Source organism: Pseudophryne corroboree, chromosome 2, assembly GCF_028390025.1.
Source record: "Pseudophryne corroboree isolate aPseCor3 chromosome 2, aPseCor3.hap2, whole genome shotgun sequence".
Classification (NCBI taxonomy): Eukaryota; Metazoa; Chordata; class Amphibia; order Anura; family Myobatrachidae; genus Pseudophryne; species Pseudophryne corroboree.
The window spans coordinates 611869130-611893957 of record NC_086445.1 but is presented as its reverse complement, the minus strand read 5'-3'; the positions used below and the strand labels follow the sequence as shown (position 1 = coordinate 611893957).

The 24828-nt window shown below is 44.0% G+C and overlaps 1 protein-coding gene across 1 annotated transcript in view; it reads right to left on the bottom strand.

The window, feature by feature from the left end:
- The window catches only part of LOC135051018 (uromodulin-like), a 64809-nt gene extending 40412 nt beyond the window's left edge, over positions 1–24397 (bottom strand). The window contains exons 1-6 of the mRNA XM_063957217.1: positions 24148–24397; positions 22163–22345; positions 14463–14570; positions 11771–11985; positions 4856–5013; positions 3228–3476 (exon numbers count right to left, since the gene is read on the bottom strand). Of these exons, the coding sequence (XP_063813287.1) occupies positions 3228–3476; positions 4856–5013; positions 11771–11985; positions 14463–14570; positions 22163–22345; positions 24148–24160 (926 nt within the window). The 5' untranslated portion in view covers positions 24161–24397. The remainder of the gene's footprint in view (positions 1–3227; positions 3477–4855; positions 5014–11770; positions 11986–14462; positions 14571–22162; positions 22346–24147) is intronic.
- Positions 24398–24828: the final 431 nt, after the last annotated feature.

Below are 24828 nucleotides of genomic sequence, written 5' to 3'. Positions count from 1 at the left end.
CTATGGGGTGGGGGTGAGGGGGTTCCCACTTTTTCCTATCCTCTTCAGCGAAGGGAAAAGCAATGAGAACCCTCTTTGGGATCTGGAATTTTTTCTCCGGGTTTTCCCATGATTTTTCAAATAATGCGTTTAATTCCTTAGACGCAGGGAAGGTAAGGGAGGCTTTCTTATTGTCTGTAAAGTAAGCCTCCTCAACATGCTCAGGTACCTTGTCAGTGATGTGTAAAACATCCCTAATGGCCTCAATCATGAGTTGCACCCCATTAGCCAGGGATGCCTCCCCCCCCAGTATATCCTCATCACCGTCCCCCGTATCAGAGTCGGTATCCGTGTCGACTTGCATTATCTGGGAAAGAGCACGCTTTTTTGGGTATATACCAGGGGATTTTGAAGAGGCAGTGGGAGCAGAATACGAATTTCTCAAAACCTGTGTTTCAGTCTCATTATGAGCTATCGTAGATGAAATCTGGGATATCATTCCCTTAATAGAAGCCACCCACGGGAGTTCGGATTCAGAAGGCTGAGACAGTATATTATATTCCTGAGTACATGGAATAGACTCCTCTGAAGAAGATACACACTCTGCAGCACAAGATACAGAGTCCCTAGACATGGTAATGTGAGATATATAGCATACACACACACACACACACACACACACACACACACACACACACACACACACACACACACACGAAAATGTCAGACACAGTTTCCCCCAAAGTACCTTCAGAGAGACACAGAGTATAAGGAGCCAGCACACACAGCGCCCCAGTAGGCAGTTATATGATAAATGGCTGGCGCTGACTGAGTAACCCTAATAGATTAAACAGGTAATAACATTCCCCCCCCCCCACCCCCTTCTATAACCCCCTGGTACCGCACAGGATAGCTGGAGTAATGTGGCGTGTCAGCGCTCCCTGACAGCGTCTCTGTATGTAATCTGCAGGGAGAAAATGGCGCTGGTGAGTGCTGGATCTGCTCTGAGGATAAGCCCCGCCCCCTGTAATGGCGTGTCTTCCCGGACTTATTAGTTTATACTGGCCTGAGGTTTGCTGCAGCTAACAGTGGGATTAGCCTCTGTTAGCATAGTTTGACCAGTGTTAGGGTATTGTACTGGCCCAGGGCGCCCCTCACAGCGCAGCACACTAAGGTACCACTGAGCCCCCCAGAATGCGCTCCATCCCTTATGCCGCCATTCCCGCTGGCGACCCGCTTATCTGGGTGCCGGGGTCATACTCACCACTCCATCTTCTGGCTCTGTTAGGGGGTGGCGGCAGTGCTGTGGGAGTATGCGGTCGCCTCAGGGGGTTGAGATCATCACCCTCAGGAGCTCAGTGTCCTGTCAGCGGAGATAGGGGCCATTAACCTCAAGGGTTGTATCCTACTCCCCCCCTAAGTCCCACAAAGCTGGGAGACTGTTGTCAGCAGTCTCCCTGTACCTAACTCTTTAAAAAAACAATAAATCTAAAAGAACTCCTAGGAGCTCCCCTAGCTGTGACCGGCTCCACCGGGCACATTTTCTAAACTGAGTCTGGCAGGAGGGGCATAGAGGGAGGAGTCAGCCCACACTATTAAACTCTTAAAGTGCCTATGTCTCCAAGGGACCCGTCTATACCCCATGGTACTAATGTGGACCCCAGCATCCTCTAGGACGTAAGAGAAATGACAGTTAGGAGCCGAAGCTTAGTAAAGAGACCCCTTACTGGGCTATATGATCCAGTCACATAGCAATGTTGGCCTGGTGTCAATGGGTTGTGGTATATATGTAAATGTTAATAAATAATTATAATCTCACATTCTCCTTTGTTTTATGTATTATGCCAGCGGCAATGCTTTAAAAGGTATAGGTCTATATGTCAAAAATGCGATAATTTTCATATTTTTTATTGTCAATTAACGGGTTTTTTTCGCGTTTTTTATCGTTTTTTTTCGACATATGTATCTTTTTTTTAATCGAAAATGTGATTGTGATAAAAGCCCTAAAATGTGATAATTATCGCTCTACTTTTCGGTCGTTTTATCACATTTTTTATTGCATTTCAAAAAAATTTTATTAATTGTGCATGCTCTGTTTCAGAGCCAGACATGCACAGTGAGTTCCTTGGTGGCATTCAGCACATACCTGACCTACAGCAGAAAAGAATAGCTACTGTAGTTTACTATGGGACACTTATTAGACTGAAAGGGGGGGGGGGGGGGGGGGGAACTTATACAAAGTCAATTTGATTGGTTATTCTAATGACTGTTATAAACATGTTACTAAGATGAATTTCCATTAGCCTTTAGTAGTGTGTGCTGTTTACTTCCAACAGAACTATTAAGAGTCTCAAAAACAAAACACACATATATATATATATATATATATATATATATATTATAAATATAAATATTATGAGATAATTTTTATATGTATATAATATAAATCTCCAGCAAACAACATATAGAAAATATTAGTAAATTTTTAGACTAGTTCAATATATATAAGTATAATTTAGATAAAGGGAGATATTTTTAGCATATTCTTTTTGTAAAAAAAGTAAATTTAGAGATGGAATTACAAGAACAATCATGGCCTATTGCTAAACACGCCAGTAAAAGCTGGCAAAAAAAAGATATGAAAAGTTTCAGACAATTTTCACGATAATACAATTTTACATAAGGGTCCCATTCATTTTCTGAGGTTGGAAAAGTTTGAAAAAAAATGCGAAAAGTAGATTTTGGCAAAAAAACCCTGATAAATAAAATCTAAAAACTTACATACATACAGACGATACTTAAAAAATGTGAAAAGTATCAAAAATTAAAATTTTTCTCATTTTTTAATGCAAAAAACTGTTGATGCATAGACCCCACAGACCCTACAGTTTGGAAAAATGCTATGGAACAATGCTTACAAAATCAATAAATTTAGGATATTGTAGTAGGTAAGGCTGGGTTTATATGGTATTACTATGTGAAATGTATAAACATATACATTTCTTAAAATTATTATGAGTATTCAAAGTACAAACAAAAACATTCAAGTTCAGTAAACCTATAATAATCGAGATAGTAGCACTCAAAAAGTCATAATTAGACTGTACTGCACCTATTATGTTTGTATGTTCTTAAAATTTCTTTTCAATTGCTGCCAACAATTTACTTTATAAGCAAAAGAATAATCAGATTTTAAAGTGATCTATAAACCGTTATTACATAGTTAATCTGGTATCTTTGTTCCTTACCCTCCTTGGAGCAGTTGTATTTTAACTGAACCGGAACCGTCACTAGTAGGAGTAGAAAAACACTGTTCTACCCGCAGAACAAAGGCAGGATCAGCGAACGTTGTGCTCATCCCAAAATACAGGGTTGATCCCACAGCTACGTTTTGCATTTGTGATTCCACCAAGGGATCAGTGTATGTTGGGCTGACATAGGCTGCAAGTGTTGTGGCAGCCTCGCCAGCTGTGCTTCCCGTATTCAGGTTCTGTGTACTGACAAGTCATAGTTGGTTAAAATATCTTTCTTGATATTAGAGGCACTATGCAACACAAATCAATTTACAGTGTTTAACATGATTATTCACAAGTATGAAAGTACCAATGGTTTTTAAACTCAACCCTCAAGTTTTGTCAACAGGTCATGTTTTCAAGAATTCTGTCTGGGGAAACAGGTGGGGTAATTAAATATTCAGTGAAATATATTAACTGACCTGTGCATGATTAAAGAAATCCACAAAACATGACCTGTTGGAGTACTTGAGTTCTAGAGTTAACAACCCCTGCTTTATACAATTACAGGTTGAGTCTTCCATATCCAAAATACTTAGCAGCTCTTTCACCACATCCATGAGGTGGCTGCCCCGTGTATTTTTTGGGGTTTGGGGTGTTGCCAGTGGCCCTAATCCCCAGCTTTCCTTTCAGTTCAGTTTTATAATCACTTTTACTTGCAAGATGGGTTTAAAGTTTCCCTTCTGATATCAATGTTGCTTTTCCATGGCTTTTGGGTACACTACACCTCCATTTGTGTCAGTTAGTTTAGTTCAATGATATATGGTTATTTCAGACTGTTATTTCAGGTCATTGAATTATGGTTATTTCTGTCAGTTATTACAGTTCATTAAAGTTTTCATCTAAATCCATTCAGTGGAAGGCCCAGAACAGGCTCTCTGTGTCAAAGCTTTATCTGCTGTACACCAACGGGAGGCTTGACCAGGTCCTCAACCCTTTAGTATGTCTCCTTGGACCCAATGTTATCATTCTGTGAAGTTTTCATCCAAATCCATCCAGTGGAGGGCCTGAACAGGTTTCCTGGGTCAAAGTTCTGCCCAGTATACACCAACAGGTGGACCAACTCGGACCTCAACTCCCTAGTATGTTTTTTTGGGATCGAATGTTAATGTTACCACTTTTTAAAGTTTTCTTTCAAATCCATTCAGTGAAAGGCCCACAACAGGCTCAATGGGTCAAAGTCCTGCCTGATGAACACTAACAGGAGGTCTAACCAGGACCCCAACCCCATAGTATGTCTTCTGGGATCCAATGTTACCACTCTGTGAAATTTTTGTCCAAATCATCCAGTGGAAGGGTCAGAACAGGCTCCCCGGACAATCAATCAATCAATCAATCAATCAATCAATCAATCAGACCACTGAATTTTATATATAAGATTTTTAATATCTTTGAGCATGAAACAAAGTCTGTGGACAATAATACATCAGAAAGCTATGGTGTCACTATATCAGTTACGCTCACAAATGTTTGGATTTCTGAATTTTTTGGATATCAGATTTTTGGATAAGGGAGACTTAACCTGTACTAGCATTTTATTACCACATTTTAAAGAATGCTGAGTATAAAGTAGATGTACATACCTCAGAACTGGATTGAACACGGTGTACAGAGATGTCTCCATGGTAATATTGTATGTGCAGGAAAACTGAGCGCTGATGTTTGAGACAGTGATAATTCCATTACTGATGTTTCCAGGAATATTAAGAGTGTTTGTGTATTTTACATGGGTTGCATTTTTCTGTAAATAATATATAAATATATACATATTACACAGTAATTTATTTAAAGAAAATAAAACAATTGAGTTTTGTCTGACACAACCCTTCCTATCAGGGCCCTGACCTGGATCCCTCCAAGGTGAAAATTATACCAACCCCCTGCAGTACAGAAACTTGTTTCAAGGGGATGGTATCGGGATCCCAAAGCTTGGTTTGCTGGCGGTCAGAATACCGATACTGGCATCCTGATGCACAGAATACTAAACCTGCTAGGTGAGTATTTTAAACCTCCCCCTCTACCCCCCCAACCCTTCCTTCCCACAGCCTAACCCTAACCTCCCCCCCACTGCAGCCTAACCCTAACCCTCCCCGGTGGTGCCTAAACCTAACCCCCCCTCCTTGCAGCCTAACCCTCTCCGGTTTTGCCTTGTAAGTGATTGCCCCTTTAAAAAACATTCGAATTAGGCCAGCATCCCGCATGGCCGCCGGACTCGAGCGGCATTACATCCCGCCGCATGTCTCGCTGTGTGTGTATAACCCATATTAAACATATATCCCTCAAATGTAGATTAAGGGGGACATTTACTAAGCAGTGATAAGAGCGGAGAAGTGAGCCAGTGGAGAAGTTGCCCCATCAACCAATCAGCACTGAAGTAACATCTATAATTTGCATACTATAAAATTATACAGAGCTGCTGATTGGTTGATGGGGCAACTTCTCCACTGTCTCACTTCTCTGTCACTGCTTAGTAAATGCCCCGCTAAGTCCATACTAAAGATTCAGATATAAGGTTGCTGTGTTATTTAGTACAAAAAAATAAATTTTAGGTGCCTTTCTACCAGTGAAGAAAATCTTTCAAATGTATATTTGCAGTAAAATGTACTGTATAATAGTGACACATGTAAAAAAGACGGTCCCAATGTTCTACCACTCTTTCAAATTTAAATAAGGTTTAACTGAGCTGAATTTTAATCCCTTCACTGCGGATGGTGAGTGGGACTTCTAGTCTGCATACACAGTACATTTGTTACACATCTTTGGTACATGTTTTTGAGGAATACATACTATATGCCGTCGGTCGAGATGCCAACATTGAAGATCCCGACATCGGAGGGGGTAAGTATTTCTACCCCCCGTCCCCTACCCTAACCCTGGGGGTGGTGGGTAGAGCTAACACATCAAGGGTGTCTGCTACGGCTAACCCTTGGGGGGTGACGACTAAGGCTAACCCCCCTAGTGCCCAATCCAACCCCCCCACCCCCCTGGCCATTAACTCTAACCAGTACACCAATAGTCACCTTCGGGAAGTTGGCTGTTGGTGATCCGGCGCTGGTCTACTGAGTGGGTCAGGATTCCAGCGTCAGTCACATGACTGCCAGCATCCTGACAGGCGGGATACTAAATGCATCCCATTTTTGGAGGGAGCCATGTACAAGTGATGCCCATGTAGCAACTAAATTCTCATGGTTTCTTGGTTTACTGAATCTATACAGACCTCGGGGGGTAATGAACACGACATCAATCAACTCAGGAAACCTCTGGTCATCCGTCCACTCAGGAAACTTCTTCCCCTCCACCCCTAACCTTTTATACTTGACCAGTATGTACCCCACAATGTTTGTTAACAAAACTGCAACAATTTATATGTGTAATATCCAGGGGCATAGCCAGACCTTTGTGGGCCCCATATCAACATTTTGAAGGGGCCCCGTCCTAATGCTTCTAGAAAGACACTTCTCTGCAGCAGTTGTAATTTTATGCCCTATAATAGTGCCCTAGTTCATTTTCTGAACCATAGTACAGCCTTATTTAATGTTATGCCCATAGTAGTGCCGTAGTTTCTTTATGAATCGCAGTAGTGCTTAGGTTCACCCTATGTCCCATTTCAGAGCTGCCAGTACACATTATGCCGCACAGTACCCCCAATTCACATTATGATATATAGTGTTCCCCATTCAAATTGTGCCTCATTACAGTGACCTGGTTCATATTATATAACATTAAAATGTCCTCCAGTTGATTTTATACCACACTACAATGAGCAGGTCCAGGGGCATAACTATGTTATATTGCAGGCCTCAAGTTTGAAAGAACCCCTATGTACCACTCCAATGGCAAAAAATGTATATGACATGTAACTTTGTCAGGGAAGGTGGGCCCCTCTCAGCTCTGGGCCCCATAACAGCTGCACTGCCTGCACCTGTGGTAGCTACGCCCTTGTTTATATTAAATACTGTACAGAAAAGTAAGTGGCAACCTCGGAACTATCAGTAGTGTAACATTGATCAGCATTAGCAATCATAATAAAACAAACTGTGCAACAAACACATTGATTTGACATAGCAAGGAAATAATTATATAGGTAGAAATAAATTAGGCTCACAAGTAGATAGGACATAGAAAAAGAAAAAATAGACAATGCACAAAAATATCAATAGACATTGATGGAAATTGATGATTGGTAGTACTTGAACTCACCAGCGAAGAATAATATTGAGCAACAGACATGCAGTAATTATCTAACGTAGGCATTCACAATGCAGTATAAATGTTTAGCACAAGTCTTCAAATAAAATCGGTAATAGGTAGTATAGAGAGTTGAATAAAGGAGGAGGTAGACATGCATAGACAAAATTGTAGCAATACTATTGATTAGAAAGACTGTGACAATAGACAACACACAGTTAGCTCTTATGACTCCCTTAACTCTAAAAAACACAATACAATCCCATAATCTCTAATAATCCCTACACAGTATTATAACCACAGCCACACACCACTGTTACATACACAATAGTGCAGCAGAGAATTACCCATTTGCAATATATTATCGTTGCAAGCAGGGGCGGATTGGGAACAAAAAGCGGCCCTGGAAAAAATTTGTACTAGTGGCCCCACTTTGGCAGCACCAGAGGTCCATGGCAGCAGCACCCTCCCCCCAAGACTTTCCAGATAGGGGGGATGTCCAGCATCAAGGGGAAGTTAAAAGGAAATAAAATTAAATGTTATGAGCACATTATATGATACACCTTCAGAATTTAGGAAACTATGTAATTCTTTAGAAAGATATATTTTCTTGCTTATTACACCAACCATATCCCAATCACTATTCACTCAATCTTATATGTCAGCCAAGCAGGCAGACAGAGCATACACTAGATCATCTGCAATCACAGACTAAGTGGCAAAGTCATTTTCATATATGCAAATTGTTTGGCATCTTATTCATTATGTCTATAAATAGGATCACATGTCCTCAAACGAAATAGGCCCCAAGGGTGCGTCGGCCCACCGGGAATCTTCCCTGTAGACCCTATGGCCAATCCGCCTCTGGTTGCAAGTCAGGTTTCTCGGTGGGTACCATGGAGGTAATTCCGAGTTGATCGCAGCAGCAAGTCTGTTAGCAGTTAGCCAAAACCATGTGCATTGCAGGAGGGGCAGATGTAACACGTGCAGAGAGAGTTAGATTTGGGTGGGTTATTTTGTTTCTGTGCAGGGTAAATAGTGGCTGCTTTATTTTTACACTGCAATTTAGATTTCAGTTTGAACACACCCCACCCAAATCTAACTCTCTGCACATGTTACATCTGTTCCCCCTGCAGTGCACATGGTTTTGCCCAACTGCTAACAAATTTGCTGCTGCGATCAACTCGGAATTAGGCCCCATAAGCATTGGCATACATACAGTATGTCACAACTGTAGCCATGATATATGTCAGGTGAAATAGAACATATACTGTACTCTCGGATGTAATTAAGATCAGGACCGTTTCTTGGGGCAGGCGAGCAGTGCAACCGCACTGGGTGCCCGCCGCGGCACTAACTGTGGCTCCCTGCTTCCCCCTCCTATTTCTCCCCGAGTAACCCACTCGGGAGGCGGAGTTTCACAGAATGACGCGGTTGCGTCATTACGTCACAACGCAACCCCATCACTCCGCGAAACTCCTACCCCCCCCGAGCGGAGTACAGAGGGGGATCCAAGTTAGGAAGAGGGAAAGGCCGGCGCGAGTAGCGACTGGTGAGGCGGGCCGAAGAGCGGTAATCGCCTCTGTAAGTATTCTCTCTCTCTCTCTCAATGTGTAAAATGGGGACACCTGCCGTAATGTGTGAAATGGGGACTCTTGCCTGCCGTAGTGTGGGGATTTAATGTATCAAGGGCATTGCGGTGTGTGGCATAATATGGTGCAGGGGCATTATTGTGTGGGGCTTAATATGGTAGAATTTTTTTTCCTGTGGTAGTCGTGATCTGTTGGAGCAGGGTCAAAAACTGGATTGTGAGGTAGTCTTTTCAGACGAGGCCATGCCCATTTAAATGAGACCACGCCCATTTATATGAGGCCACGCCCCCTTGTCGAGTGCGCACGCAAGTTTTTTTTTTTTTATCTAGGTGTGTGTGTGTGGGGGGCCCACATTTTTTATGTCATGGGGGGGCGCATTTTTAAATCTCGCACTGGGAGCCAAATTGGCTAGAAACAGCCCTGATTAAGATAAATGTAATACTCTGATGCTCTCTGGCAAGCAGCTTGTATGACTCACATAAACTGAGATACTGTACTTTGAAAGCAGCTTGTATAAGCTTACAAATCCCAAAACAGTATGCGGTTAAATTACCGGCTGTCGGGATCCCGGCGGTCAGGATACTGATGCCGGAATCCCAGCAGCCGGTGAAATTGCCGGCAGTCAGAATCCCGGCCGAAGCCCGGTATTCCCATTCAGGTGGTGGTACACACCGCCACCCGATAGGGAATATATTTATTATAGTGTGGCGCCCAAAGCACAGGGAGCGCAGCGAGCCTGCGAGGGGACACACTGTGCTAGCTGACGGGATTCTGGCTGTTGGGTTCCCAGCGTAGGTCTCCTGACCTCCAGGAACCTGACTGCCGGGATCACATACCGATCCCCCGAAACACTCGAAATGCAGCTTGAAACTGTAGCACGTACTGTTAGAGTTCTGTACCGACAGTCACACTCAGCAACGGATTGGGGCCTTGATTCGGCCCTGGCATTTGTGAACGCGCGCTCGCCTAAGGCACGTGCATCATGGGGGGGCGCATGCACACGTCACAGGGGGCACGCTGTATGACGTATGGGGGCGTGCCGCGAGTCATGGGGGCATGGACTCGTGTCACGCCCCCATTACCATGGCGACGGTTGCTGGGGGGGCAGGACACGCCGCGAGACCTGGGGCGTGGACTCTATGGAGACCATGGAACCAGAGAGCCGGAGGCTGCGCTGCGTGCGGCCTTCCCGGCTCTCTGAGCGACCGATTTGGCCCACCTGCCCATCGGCCCTTCTGGCATGTGCCAGAAGGGCCAGATGGCCAGTCCGGCCATGGTCCCACTGTATACTAATCCTCTGTGGCACTAATTTATCAAACAAAGTTTACTAAGGGGCATTTTCAATTAGCCACGTTACCACGATTTGAGAGTTACAGCAGTCAGCTGTGAGGTTTTTGGTATGCAATTAGCCACAGAATGTTAGCCACAGTGATTTTCAGTAGGATTTAAAAAAGTTTTCTCACAACCCAGAACCAGAGCAAAGACAGGGAAAATCCCTATTCTAAGGTAACAATTTCGAGATTTGGTTCATAACCCTTTGAAAACCCTCCTACCAATGATTGATTTTATAATTAGAAGAATTTAATTAGCTTAATTAGGTTAATAATGACATGTCGTTTTTGGGGTGATAATCTGCAATGTGCAGAATAATGGTTTAATCACTGGCGTATCTATAATAGGTACAAGGTGTGCGGTGCATATGGGCCACTGGGTCCAGTTGGGCCCACATACCGCACACCCTGTACCCATTTATTTCTACTCACCTCTCCATCGGCCTGGCACTGGCTGCAGGGCGGAAAATATCACTTGGAAAATTTGCATATGCGAAGTTGAGATGTCCCCATGCTGGAGGGGTCCAACAGGGTTCGGGACCACCGTCACCCCCCTAACCTCCTTAAGTATAAATTTACGTTGTGAAGGCAGGCCAGTCTCTTCGCTGCGGCGGCGCCATCTTCCTAGTGACATCTTTAGGGAAGAAGGTGCCACACAGGGAAAGCAAGGACTCTGGCACTGTGCCAAACACTTTGCTCCCTAATGCACATGCGCCATCTTCCAGAATATCACTGGGAAGATGGTGCTGCCACAAAGGAGGGTCCGTCTGCCTTCACAAGGTAAGAATAAAGCACTGATCACCCCCTCCTTCCCAGATAAACAGCGCCCCCCCCCTCCCCCTATGATTAGTATTTTAGATATTTTGTTTTATAACGGCACATGGCCATGCCCCCGATCAGGCCAAGCCTTCAATCAATACCTGGGTCCGGTACTGCTCTCTGTGGCTCTGTGTGGTATTACAAAATTGGGGTGTGATTGGCTTCCCTAGTGTAACCTGCAACGTAGCCACAAATGGAATTCTGACTGAGATACATACAGTATGACTTATGGGTCTGAATCATCCCTGTATTTATATGCCTGGATGCATAGCATGTGCACTGAAAATCAGACTTTAATGACTACTTAAGAAATGTTTAAACAATGCATATATGTTATTGTTATGTATCGTCACTGCATATCATTATTTTAGAAGGTTAGTCAATATACTGCTTAAGTATTCGGTATAGTGTTCGAACATGAAAAATTGTGGAAGCAATGTGAACCTTTGCATAAAATTTACATCTTATGTTTGGTGTAAATTGTAAAATGGTATCATTATAGCACAGAAGAATGAGCAGTAAAACATCTTATATTCTATAATACAGCCTCATTTATTTCCCAACTTACTGTCATCGTATTTCCACATGTACCATAACTGCTTTGCACAGTCAGTGAGTAAACACGCTGGCCTTCCAGTGTGCTGACTACTGCACCTGTACAGGTGTACTGTGACAATGTAGATGCAGCAGGATTGTAATGCAGAGCCTCCAGCAAATTCTTATTCACAGACACTGTCATGTTGGAGCCTTTGCAAGTCACTATAGCGCTCAAATTCTGCACACCTGCCAAGAAGAAACACATCATAAAAATATCATTAGACATCATGAGACTGTTACAGAGATGAACTACAGGATACTTGTCTACTTTTATTATGTCCACTCTGGGAGAAGCCCACAGAGGAGATGCAAGTGGAAAGTGATGGGGACAGGGCCGGATAATTCCCCCGTGGGTAGAATGCCACAAATCACGCTAATATGGAGAGGGATTGGGGCCAAATAATGTAATTATCACAGACACACATCGTATTGACTACACTTCACTAGGAGGTGGGCAGAATGCTGGAGAAACACCCGCTCTTCCAGGGGACTACCTGAAAAATCAAGTTTCTCCTGCAGGTTCTGGAAACACAGAGAAGTATAACTTGAACACACACCTGTTTGTGGAACATATCATTTATGTTATTGCATTATACATAGGGCCTGATTCATGTTTGTAAGTAAAGCAAAAAAGGAAGCAACTGGGCAAAACCATGCTGCACTGCAGGTGGGGCAGATATAAAATGTGCAGAAAGAGTTAGATTTGGGTGGGGTGTATACAAACTCAAATTTAAATTGCTGCATAAAAATAAAGGTGTATTTGTGGGCTACATTCAAAAGCAGCCAGCATATACCTTGCACAAAAACAATATAACCCCCCAAATCTAAATCTCTCTGCACGTTACATCTGCCCCACCTGCAGTGCACATTGTTTTGCCCAGTTGTGTGCTTTATTTACAAACATGAATCAGGCCCATACTTTGAACCTGAGTGCACCCAAGTACAAGTCTTACTCATTTCATTTACATCCCCACTTTCAACTGAACTCCGTATTTTTCATTATCCTTTATTTGTATGGTGCCACAAGGAATTTGCTGCACCCAATTACAGTACATAAACAGATAAGCAAAACAAGAAAACAATGACTTACAGTACAAGAACATATAGGACAAGTACAGGGTATAAAAGCATATGAATATCCTTACAAAGAAATAAGGATCAAAAAAAGTTGAGATTACCTAAGGATAGGTGCAGACTAGATGGGCAAAGTGGTTCTTTATCTGCCGTCAAATTCTGTGTTATTATGGGACAGATGTATTAAGCCTGGAGAAGTGATAAAGCAGTGATAAAGACGTGATAAGTGAAAGGTGATAATGCGCCAGCCAATCAGCTCCTAACTGTCAGTTTTCAAACCTGTAATGATTGGCTGGTGTGTTTTCACCTTCCACCTATCACTGCTTTATCACTTCTCCAGGCTTAATACATCTGCCCCTATGTTTCTATAAATATACCTGCATCAGCAGATGACACTGAAATAAGTATCTGGGTGGCAGAAAACCGAGGGATTTGGTTCAGTTTAAAGGAGTATGGAGTAGAAGATAGTTTAAGCAAGAGAAGGAAAAGTACATGAGGGAAGAGGGTCCTGCTCATCATATAGGCAAAGCTCAAAGAGTGCAAGCTGATGGAATGTGGGCTATGCAGAGTCGGACATAAGCATAAATATGCCTGTTTAAAGGCATATTTTCTCTGCCATGTACTGTATAAGTTGGGGCAAGATCAGCGTGCAAGTATGCGGGTACGCTCGGGTACGGAGTACCCTATAAGTATTTGGCAGCGGGTACTCAGTACCACCTGCCACACACTTTGCCATGACCACAATTATAATGTGCCACAAAGCAACAAGACCATGGTGCTTGGCAGCATGACTGCTCCTCCCACTTTGTCAGGGTCACTGGGAGTGCGACAGTGACTGTATTTTCCTGTTATAATGGAGGCATTACTATATATTGTTATTAAATTAGGGGCATTACTATATATTTCTATTATACTGGAGGTTAGCTCAATAGATTTCTATTACACTGGAGGCATTACTATATATGTTTAGCCTTGCCTCCAGATTAAATAAAAAAGGGTCTGTCATGTGGCCACACCGCTAGTGACATGTAGCCACTCCTACTAGCAGCATGTGGCCACGCCCCCTCATAACACATGACCACGCCCATTTTGGGGGGCACTCAATACCACTAAGAAAATATTTCTACTTGCACCACTGGGCAAGATGCATATACTGTAACTGTATATACAGGGGTGTAGGGAGGGTGGCTCCAGTGGAGCTCGAACTCCAGGTGCCAAAAGGGTTAGAGGGCATGCTGCAGTGTGAATGCGGCACCTGCCGGCCGCCTGCAGCTCGCAGCTCATAGCTGTCTCCTCACGGGCAGCCTGAGCCATGTAAGCTTCCTCCCTCTGCACTCCCAAGTTGTTCGTGTGGCATTATTATGATGTCACATGAACGTGCATATAACATCAGGCGGGTGGAGATAACAGAAGCCATGAGCCTGCTCGGGGTGCCATGGCTCCACGCTACACCTCTGTGTATATACTGTAACTGTATATGCATTTAATTGGGTGCACTTGTGGCAGACTTGAATGCATCTCTGCATCAGCCCCTATGTGTACCTGGTAGCTGTATTGTGTACAATGAAAGGGCTAATAAAACAACTTACTAAGGTCCAGGGTTTGGTAGAAGGTTGTATTAGCTGCACAGACTGCAGTGCTGTTTGCATATTGGCACACTTCATCTGACAGACATGCTGGGGTACAGTATGGCTCCTCTGTTAGTGAAAGAAAAATATTGAAAATTAAGATTGACATTTATGGTACAGTGTACAGTATGCCGGACTATTTTTAATAGAAATAACTGCTTTTGTAGTTATCCAGCTTTTTATTTTTCAATATGCAAAAAAAGCAGCGCTGGAACACTGGAAAATAGAAAAGGTATGCCTAAACTAAAAATATTCAAGTGAAAAAACAGATAAAACTGAAAAATTTAATTAGCCATAAAAATGAGGGTTAATAAATAAAAAAAAACATGTGAAAGAACATTTAAGATAAAGGGCCGGATTCAAATGATATAGCACTCTCTATCTCCCTTCTAAAGTGACGGGAGATAGAGGGGCGATATTCAAATGTGCCCCGTTATCAAGTCTGGTTTAGGTGTGTCATGCACCTAAACCCGACTAAAGTAATGGTTGCGATCGTCACATACATTTCAGCTCGCTACCTTCAGGGGGTACCAAGCTGAAATTAAGTTGTCGCACCCATCGCCAGTAACATAAGAATACCGCCGGCGGGCATGGTAGGGGGCAGGAAGGAGGCTTAAATATTTCAATCTGGCCCTTACAGACTAATAGAAGACATACATGTGGATCTGCTGACATAAATAATATATATAATACAAAGTATTCATACTGTATGTAGCAATACGTATATAAAACAGGGCAAAAAAAAAATCCTTGAAAAAACTTTTGGCAGTGGTATACATTTGAATAACAGAGAGTTTAATCACCCAGTATAATGCAGCTGACCAAAAGATTTTTTAGGAAGTCAGTACTGACATCCTAATGATTTATTAAAAGTGTTTTGGAAGGTGAGTGGTCTCTTCATGGAGTGATTCATAAGTACTGCTATTAAATTATGTCCAGGAATGTTACATTCTCCCAGGAGAGCAGCTAGAAAAAAGCATGTACAGGCAGGTGGAACCCACTGCAGCCTCTTATCCACATGTACTTATGGCTTGAATATCAGGACCAGCGCTTACTGGAAACTCCTTCCTGAGTCAGAGCATTAGCCTGTATCTGATTCACTACCTGCAAGGTCCGCTCACCAGTGGCGGAACTGTGGGAGGCAATGGAGTCGGCTGCCGCCGGGCTCCATTGCCTCCCACTGCCCGACAATCCATCGCCGCATCTGACTGGACGGAGGAGCTGTGTCAGTGTCATGACACAGCAGCAGCAGCTGCTGCTGCCTCCTCGTATCCACAAAGAGAGCTCAGCTGACAGCTGGCTGCAGCTAGGGGGAGCTCCAGCGCTCAGCTGCTCACAGGGACTTCTAATAAAGCTGGCCGACTGAAGCTCTCTCTTCCTCGGTCCAGGGGATAGCAACAGGTAGGCACGGGTGTGTGTGAAGGGGAGGGGGTGATTACCGGGGGTATCTTTAATAAATGTTGGCAGCACTGTGTTTATGTGTGTGAATGTTTTTAAGTGGGGTGTGTATGTCTGTGTTTTTTAAAGGAAAGTTTTGTGTTTAAGTGGAAGAGGCAAGTGTGTGTGTGTGTGTGTGTGTGTGTGTAAGTAAAAGTGGCGTGTGTGTGTAATTGTGTGTGTAAGTGAAAGAGACGTGTGTGTGTATAATTGTGTCTAAGTGAAAGTGGCGTGTGTGTAAGTGAAAGTGTTGTGTGTAATTGTGTGTGTGTGTGTGTGTGTGTGTAAGTGAATGAGGCATGTGTGTATGTGTAATTGTGTGTGTGTAAATGGAATGTGTGTGTAATTGAAAGTGGCGTGTGTGTGTGTAATTGTGTGTAAGTGAAAGTGATGTGTGTGTGTAATTGTGTGTAAGTGAAAAAGGCATGTGTGTGTAAGTGAAAAAGGCGTGTGTGTAAGTGAAAAAAGCGTGTGTGTGTAAGTGAAAGAGGCATGTGAGTAAGTGAAAGAGGCATGTGAGTTAGTGAAAGAGGTGTGTGTGTAAGTGAAAGAGGCATGTGAGTTAGGGAAAGAGGGGTGTGTGTGTGTAACATAGTAACATAGTATCTAAGGTTGAAAAAAGACAATTGTCCATCGAGTTCAACCTATTTGTGGTCTCCTATGCATGATTATTTTGTATAAAATTTTGACTGAAGTTGATGACTGCCGTTACGTTTTACCCCTCTTTTTTATAATAACCATAGTGCGTGACTATGCCCCGTAACCCTGGATATCCTTATCCATTAGGCATTTATCTAACCCATTCTTAAAGGTGTTGACTGAGTCGGCCATTACAACTCCCTCAGGCAGGGAATTCCAAACACGTATCGTCCTTACCGTAAAAAAGCCTTTATGCCGTATTGTGTGGAATGTGTGTGTGTGTGTAAGTGAAAAACGCTTGTGTGTGTGTGTAAGCAAAAGAGGTATGTGTGTAAGTGAAAGAGGCGTGTGAGTTAGTGAAAGAAGTGTGTGTGTAAGTGAAAAAGGTGTGTGTAAGTGAAAGAGGTGTGTGTGTTTTAAGTGAAAAAGGCATGTGTGTGTGCAATAAAAAGAGGCATATGTGTGTGTAAATGAAAGAGGTGTGTGTGTGTGTATCTATAGTTCTATACTATTGTGAAAGGCACCTGAGTATGCTGCTACTGTTTACCCTGAGTACCAGATATCTACATATGGTATATATATATATATATATATATATATATATATATACACTGCTCAAAAAAATAAAGGGAACACTTAAACAACACTACAACACTAGGAATGAAATATTCTTATTAAATACTTTGTTCTTTACACAGTTGAATGTTCTGACAACAAAATCACACAAAAATTATCAATGGAAATCAAATTTATTAACCCATGGAGGTCTGGATTTGGAGTCACACTCAAAATTAAAGTGGAAAAACACACTACAGGCTGAACCAACTTTGATGTAATGACCTTAAAACAAGTCAAAATGAGGCTCAGTAGTGTGTGTGGCCTCCACGTGCCTGTATGACCTCCCTACAACGCCTGGGCATGCTCCTGATGAGGTGGCGGATGGTCTCCTGAGGGATCTCCTCCCAGACCTGGACTAAAGCATCCGCCAACTCCTGGACAGTCTGTGGGGCAACGTGGCGTTGGTGGATGGAGCGAGACATGATGTCCCAGATGTGCTCAATTGGATTCAGGTCTGGGGAATGGGCGGGCCAGTCCATAGCATCAATGCCTTCGTCTTGCAGGAACTGCTGACACACTCCAGCCACATGAGGTATAAGCATTGTCTTGCATTAGGAGGAACCCAGGGCCAACCGCACCAGCATATGGTCTCACAAGGGGTCTGAGGATCTCATCTCGGTACCTAATGGCAGTCAGGCTACCTCTGGCGAACACATGGAGGGCTGTGCGGCCCCCCAAAGAAATGCCACCCCACACCATTACTGACCCACTGCCAAACCGGTCATGCTGGAGGATGTTGCAGGTAGCAGAACATTCTCCTTGGCGTCTCCAGACTCACGTCTGTCACATGTGCTCAGTGAGAACCTGCTTTCATCTGTGAAGAGCACAAGGTGCCAGTGGCGAATTTGCCAATCTTGGTGTTCTCTGGCAAATGCCAAATGTACTGCACGGTGTTGGGCTGTAAGCACAACCCCCACCTGTGGACGTCGGGCCCTCATACCACCCTCATGGAGTCTGTTTCTCATCATCTGAGTAGACACATGCACATTTGTGGCTTGCTGGAGGTCATTTTGCAGGGCTCTGGCAGTGCTCCTCCTGTTCCTCCTTGCACAAAGGCGGAGGTAGCGGTCCTGCTGCTGGGTTGTTGCCCTCCTACGGCCTCCTCCACATCTCCTGATGTACTGGCCTGTCTCCTGGTAGCGCCTCCATGCTCTGGACACTACGCTGACAGACACAGCAAACCTTCTTGCCACAGCTCGCATTGATGTGCCATCCTGGATGAGCTGCACTACCTGAGCCACTTGTGTGGGTTGTAGACTCTGTCTCATGCTACCACTAGAGTGAAAGCACCGCCAGCTTTCAAAAGTGACCAAAACATCTGCCAGAAAGCATAGGAGCTGAGAAGTGGTCTGTGGTCACCACCTGCAGAACAACTCCTTTATTGGGGGTGTCTTGCTAATTGCCTATAATTTCCACCTGTTGTCTATTCCATTTACACAACAGCATGTGAAATTGATTGTCAATCAGTGTTGCTTCCTAAGTGGACAGTTTGATTTCACAGAAGTGTGATTGACTTGGAGTTACATTGTGTTGTTTAAGTGTTCCCTTTATTTTTCTGAGCAGTGTCTATCTATCTATCTATCTATCTATCTATCTATCTATCTATCTATCTATCTATCTATCTATCTATCTATCTATCTATATCCTATATGTATACGGGGGTGGGGTGGGGGGCACCAACATTTTATCATACCTCCGGGCAACTGGGGCAAACTTACGCCACTGCTGCTCACCAATACAACACTGCCCCCTGGATTGTTTCCAGTCAGCGCAACTTAAACTCTTCATATTTTGTGGCTAATTCACTAAGGATTGCAATGTGGATCACATGCTGGGGGCCGCCCATCACAAGGCAAGGCTGCCCAGCATGCTGACCGCCTCCTCCCCTCTTGTTGAAGCAGAAATTGTGATTGCATCGCAATTTCTGCTTCATTGCAGAAATTAGGGATGCCTCCTGCGCCCGGAGGTGGACCGCCACCATGTTCCCCATCACGGTGGCTGGGTGTGATGTCATGCAGCAGCTGGGATCACGCCCCTGGCACGACCCCATTCGCACTGCACCCCTCCCCTCCCGTTTGACCGCCTCTGCCCCTGCAATGCTCCTTTTCTGCCCTGGAAATAGAGCACTGCCGCCCCCTTCCCCCCCCAGACCCACGTCCGCCCGTGCCTAACTGAATTGACAGATAGAGGAAATTACATTTTCTACGCCCCGCCCCAGAAAGTGCTGGCAGATGCGCCGGGCGATCGCAATAATTCCGTTTGGATCGCAATTTGCGATACAACCTGAATTAGACCCTTTATCTTTTTTTTTTTTTAGTCTAGGCATACCACCTCTATTCTAGAGTGTTCCAGTGCTGCGTTTTTGTATAATATCAGTGATTCTGTGTGTTGGTGGTTGCAGTCACCACTTAGTAGGAGCTTTCTCACTTGTTTCCCCATTCTCCTATCCCCTCTACCATGTGTCGGGCTATCTGTATATACTAATACCCCTTTCAGACGTAAGACCCGGGAAAAACACCCAGGCTTATCAACCCAGGAAATTCCAAGTTGATCGCAGCAGCAATTTTGTTAGCAGTTGGGCAAAACCATGTGCACTGCAGGGGAGGCAGATATAACATATGCAGAGAGAGTTAGATTTGGGTGTGGTGTGTTCAAACTGGAATCTAGATTGCAGTGTAAGAATAAAGCAGCCAGTATTTACCCTGCACAGAAACAAAATAACCCACCCAAATCTAATTCTCTCTGCAAATGTTATATCTGCCTCCCCTGCAGTGCCCATGGTTTTGCCCAATTGCTAACAAACTTGCTGCTGCGATCAACTCAGAATTACCCCCCTGGTACTGCAAGTATAAAACAGAAATGCACAGCATTTCTAACAGCTATCCCATCTCCTCATCCCCTATTGTTATGTTGCTGTCACATCCATCATCATTAGTAACTATACTTACACCAGTCCCATGTTAGGTGCAAGATATCTGACTTTTACAGATGTCCATCTCCATCTGCCCACGGAAGTATTTCAACATGCCCATGACACTCCCACAATATGGATCTGTTCCATACGGTTTCATGGTCACTACCCAGTTACAGTCCAGAAACATTTCAAGGACAGTGTTATTGTTGGACAGATTAATCAATACGCACTAGCGATCGCCACGGGGCCGGTTCTATGATTTGTGGCGCCCCGGGCAAAATATGGGGGGCGTGGCTTCGATTGGGGGCGTGGTCAGCGCGCTGAAAGAAAAAATAAAAATAAATAAAAAGTATACTTACCATCCCCGTTCCTGATCCAGACCCCCTCCGCCGGCGCCGCCGCTCTTCTCCTCTCCTCCTCTCTTCTGTTCTCTTCGATCTATGGGAGAGACGTTATTACGTCTCTCCCATAGAACAGCATAGACACTAGAGGTCAATTATGACCCCTAGTGTCTGTGCCACTATGCTGTGCGGTGCGCGATGACGTCATCGCGCATCGCACAGCAAAGGTCCTCTAGACGAAGGGAAACTAGACTGTAGCGTCTAGTTTCCCTTCATGGAGAGGACCTTTGCTGTGCGGTGCGCGATGACGTCATCGCGCACCGCACAACTAAGGTCCTCTCCATGAAGGGAAACTAGACGCTACGCGTCTGGTTCCCTTCAAAGCGGGGGGGCACAGCAGGGCACTACGGGGGGCACAGTGGCGGATCTTGCCTTGGTGCGGCGCCCTCCGGATGGCGCCGGCGCCTTCCGGAAGGCGGCGCCCCGGGCAAAAGTACCGCTTGCCCGTGGCAAGAACCGCCACTGGTCATCGCCATCCATGTGTGGGTACTGCATCTGGCACATGCGGAGAAGCTAATTTCTTTCTTTGGCACATGTGCAGTATTCTGACGTTGGCAAGATTCATGTGCATTTTGACTTTGGTGTGTTAGGATCAGCTCCTCTGCTCTTCATTTTTGACAAAAGGAAAGCCCCCAGGTTTTATCGATATGGCCCCCAAGTTTTAATCCAGCTCCAATCATGTAATCAGTGCAGGCTGTGATTGCTCAGGATTGCGGGGACGTACACAATCATGTCAGGACTTTAATATCTCAGAGGGACATATTTATTATAGATGTGCTCTGTCCCCCCAAATTAAGATTCATTTTCAGCAATAAAGAATCTTTTTTTTCATTGGAACCAATTATGGAAGAATCACCATGACACAGGCTCCGATCCTACCCTGGTAATCCATAAGGAGTAAAGTCTGTCTGCACATGTGCAAGTGAATATAACCTGATAGGTGATCCGAAATTTTTTTCTGCTTGCAGTAATGTAGCCCATAGGCTAAAATGGCTATTGCCATCTAAAGCTGCTGTTAACTATCTAGAGCAGAGGTTCTCAAACTCGGTCCTCGGGGGCACACACAGTGCAATGTTTTGCAGGTCTCCTCACAGAATCGCAAGTGAAATAATTAGCTCCACCTGTGGACCTTTTAAAATGTGTCAGTGAGTAATTAATACACCTGTGCACCTGCTGGGTTACCTGCAAAACATGCACTGTGTGTGCCCCCGAGGACCGCGTTTGAGAACCTCTGATCTAGAGTGACATTTAATTTTTACCAGCCCTCCTAGAAGATGCAGTGAAAATTGAGGGACATCAAATCACTGCAGAACCCCGTCTTGCATCCTGAGGATACTTAATTTTCGCTGCTGTTTTCAGAAGATTTCCTGCAAATTAGGATTAATAAATAATGCCACATAATGTTTCTTATTAGGTTACTATAATATATGTATAAAAAAACTGCCTGCAGGTGTCACTGTTTCCACCTCCTTATGCAAAATAAATAAAATAGCCGTTAGCCACATGTTTCTACAAACTGCAAGTGCTACAGTAACTGCTTTAAAATTATACTGAAGAAGAGCAAATATAAAATAAAACCAAAATATTGCAGGTCTTTTAATTAATTGTACATTTCAATATGTACTGTATACAGTATATATACAAATACTGACCTATACAGCAGGCCAGTGGTGGGTACCAGGAGAGGCCTGAGAGGCAGCAGGCTGTAGAGTTTAAGAGACAAGTTTGGGAATCTGGTAGGCATGATGCCAAGGTTGTTGCACACGTGCACCCAGAATTTGCAGTACAGGTCCCACTGCATGTGGAACAAAAAGGAGGGGTCCCATTTATGCCAGCTGAAAGAAAATTAAACATAATATTTTTACAATAAATGGGATCAGTGAATGTATTCTATTTAGCTACATCTTGTAGCTAGTGCAAAACCATTTAAAAAATTCTAAGCATTGCTTACTTTTCCTACTGAATAGTTTTCAGAATCTTAGGGGTAAATTTACTATGCTCTGAAATCCATTCCCGTCCGAAAAATGCATCTCGGTAATTCACTAGGCACCAAACACGGCACAGTTTAACCAATTTGTATTGAGATACACGGCTGTCCACAAACAAATAGACCATTGGCCAAACACGGTTGGATTTTCACATATACTCATAGAACACGGAAATTTACCAAGGATTTGTTTTCTTAATCACTGCCGACATTACACAAACACTGCCGTAAAACGATGGAGTTCATACAGGGATAGAACATTCAAATAAAACACCTTTTGGCTGGCCTGTTTGGAGAATCATGCATGGATCAGTGTTAAAGTGTAAGAAATAGTTACAATTAAAGGAAATAAAATTGCGTGTGGTCTCCCCCACTAAACATAACCAGCCCCAAGCTCTTTGAGCTGGTCCTGGTTAAAAAAATACTGGGGAAAAACAGCATGAGGTCCGCCAGTATTTAAAGAACCGTCACCGGGCTCTTGGACCGGTCCCGGTTCCAAAAATATGAGGGGAAATGGACGTAGTGGTCCCCCGTATTTTTAAACTAGCAACGGGCTTTACTAGGCAAGGAGATAATGCTACAAGCCAGGGACATGTTTATACTGGTCCCTACGGCCATAGCATTTCAATCTCACCTCGTCAGCCCTGGCCGGGGTTTCCTGGAGGAGAGGGTCACCCAATAAAGGGTGAAGGCTGAAGCCCAGGGCTATCCTCGCCATCCGTGGGCTGTGGATGGTGAGTTTACAGTTAATCAATTGTGTGAAAATAGATTTATTGTCTTTTATAGTGTAACTACAGGTCCCAACGAGTCACCCACATGCTGGTACTTGGTGAAACACAAGTACCAGCATGCGGGGCATTAAAGGGCCTGCTGTTACCTTTAGTTCTACACTGAAATAAATAATGTAATAAAGATAAAACTCACACACCTTAGACAGTACAACTTTAATAAAACATTCTTGCACACTCACATACATACTTACCTACTGTCCCTCATAGTGTCCAGTAGTAATGCATAGGTTACCTGTAAATAAACAACAACAAATACTCACCTAAATCCAGTGGAGATCGGTCCTTTTCTGTCCAAGTAGGCATTCAGGGGTTAAAAACAAACAAACCGTACAACCTGATCCAAGCAGACTTAAGACAATCCACGTGTATACACATGGATTTTCTTTCCTGAATGGTGGGCCTCCACATGACATTTTTGACTTGGGGACCCGCCAGCCAATCAGGGAGCGACACAAAGTAGCGCTCTCCTGATTGGCTAAGTGCTCCTGAGCTGTCAGTTAATCAGGGCAAATAGACTTCAATGGGGAAAAATCTTCATTGAAGTCTATGGGTGGTAATCACAAGATTGACCTCAATTAACCTTGCGGTCTGTGGTAGACTGCCGGCTCCCACCCATAGCCATGCAGTGGGATGATTGCAGTGGGATGATTGAGAAGAGTTCCTGGTTGTGAGTTAGACAAGCCCAACTTCTTCTGTTGACCATCTTATCACAAGGACAGCAGACAGTCAATGAGAGGGTTAAGCCAACTCCAAAGCACAGTGTTTTTCTGCTGTCAGTATTCACCTAATTATAAAAGCTGTGAATGAGCTGTTTACCGTTTGGAGAACACTGAAGGAGAGACGATGTAAGAAGTGATACCTGAGTGGTGCATACAGATCTCTCCAGGAGTTGGTAAGGGATCCTGTCTGCACACCACACGAAACCCAATTGCAGGCAAAAACCAGCCAACTTATGTTTCACCAATACATGGCTCTGTCAAGGAGCATTACAGTCCTGTGTGGCATGCGCACAGGATCCCTTTGTGTTGCTGGGAGACAGCCATATGCAGCAGCCTCTGCAGCTGATCAAAAGGTCAGAATTACATCACATGACCAGTGTCAGGCGGTGAGGCAAGTGACAGTTAATATTGAGTGATGGTTGACACAGAGCTGCATGATCCAAAGGATATACTGTATAAGAGAGCAGGCACTGTCCATGAGGGGTCTCTCCTGAGGTAAACAATGAGAAGAGTGACCTGTGCTGATGAGATGCTGCTGGCAGTGACTGTCAGGGAAACACGACTTGAAGACCAGGGGGCTGGCAAGGAGGTTGAACATACTCCAAAAGTGAGACACTCATTCACAGCATCTGAAGGGTAGGTTCATCTGAAACAGGTCTGTTTATTCCTAAATACACCTTTTCACATCATACAAGCACCCCTAGCATTACAAAGCAGAACATACTAACAATACCGCTGCATAGAAAGTGTTCTGTGTAATACTCTGAGTAACTCTGTTGCTTCTGACAAGTACCTAAACCCATTGAGCAGCATTCATACTA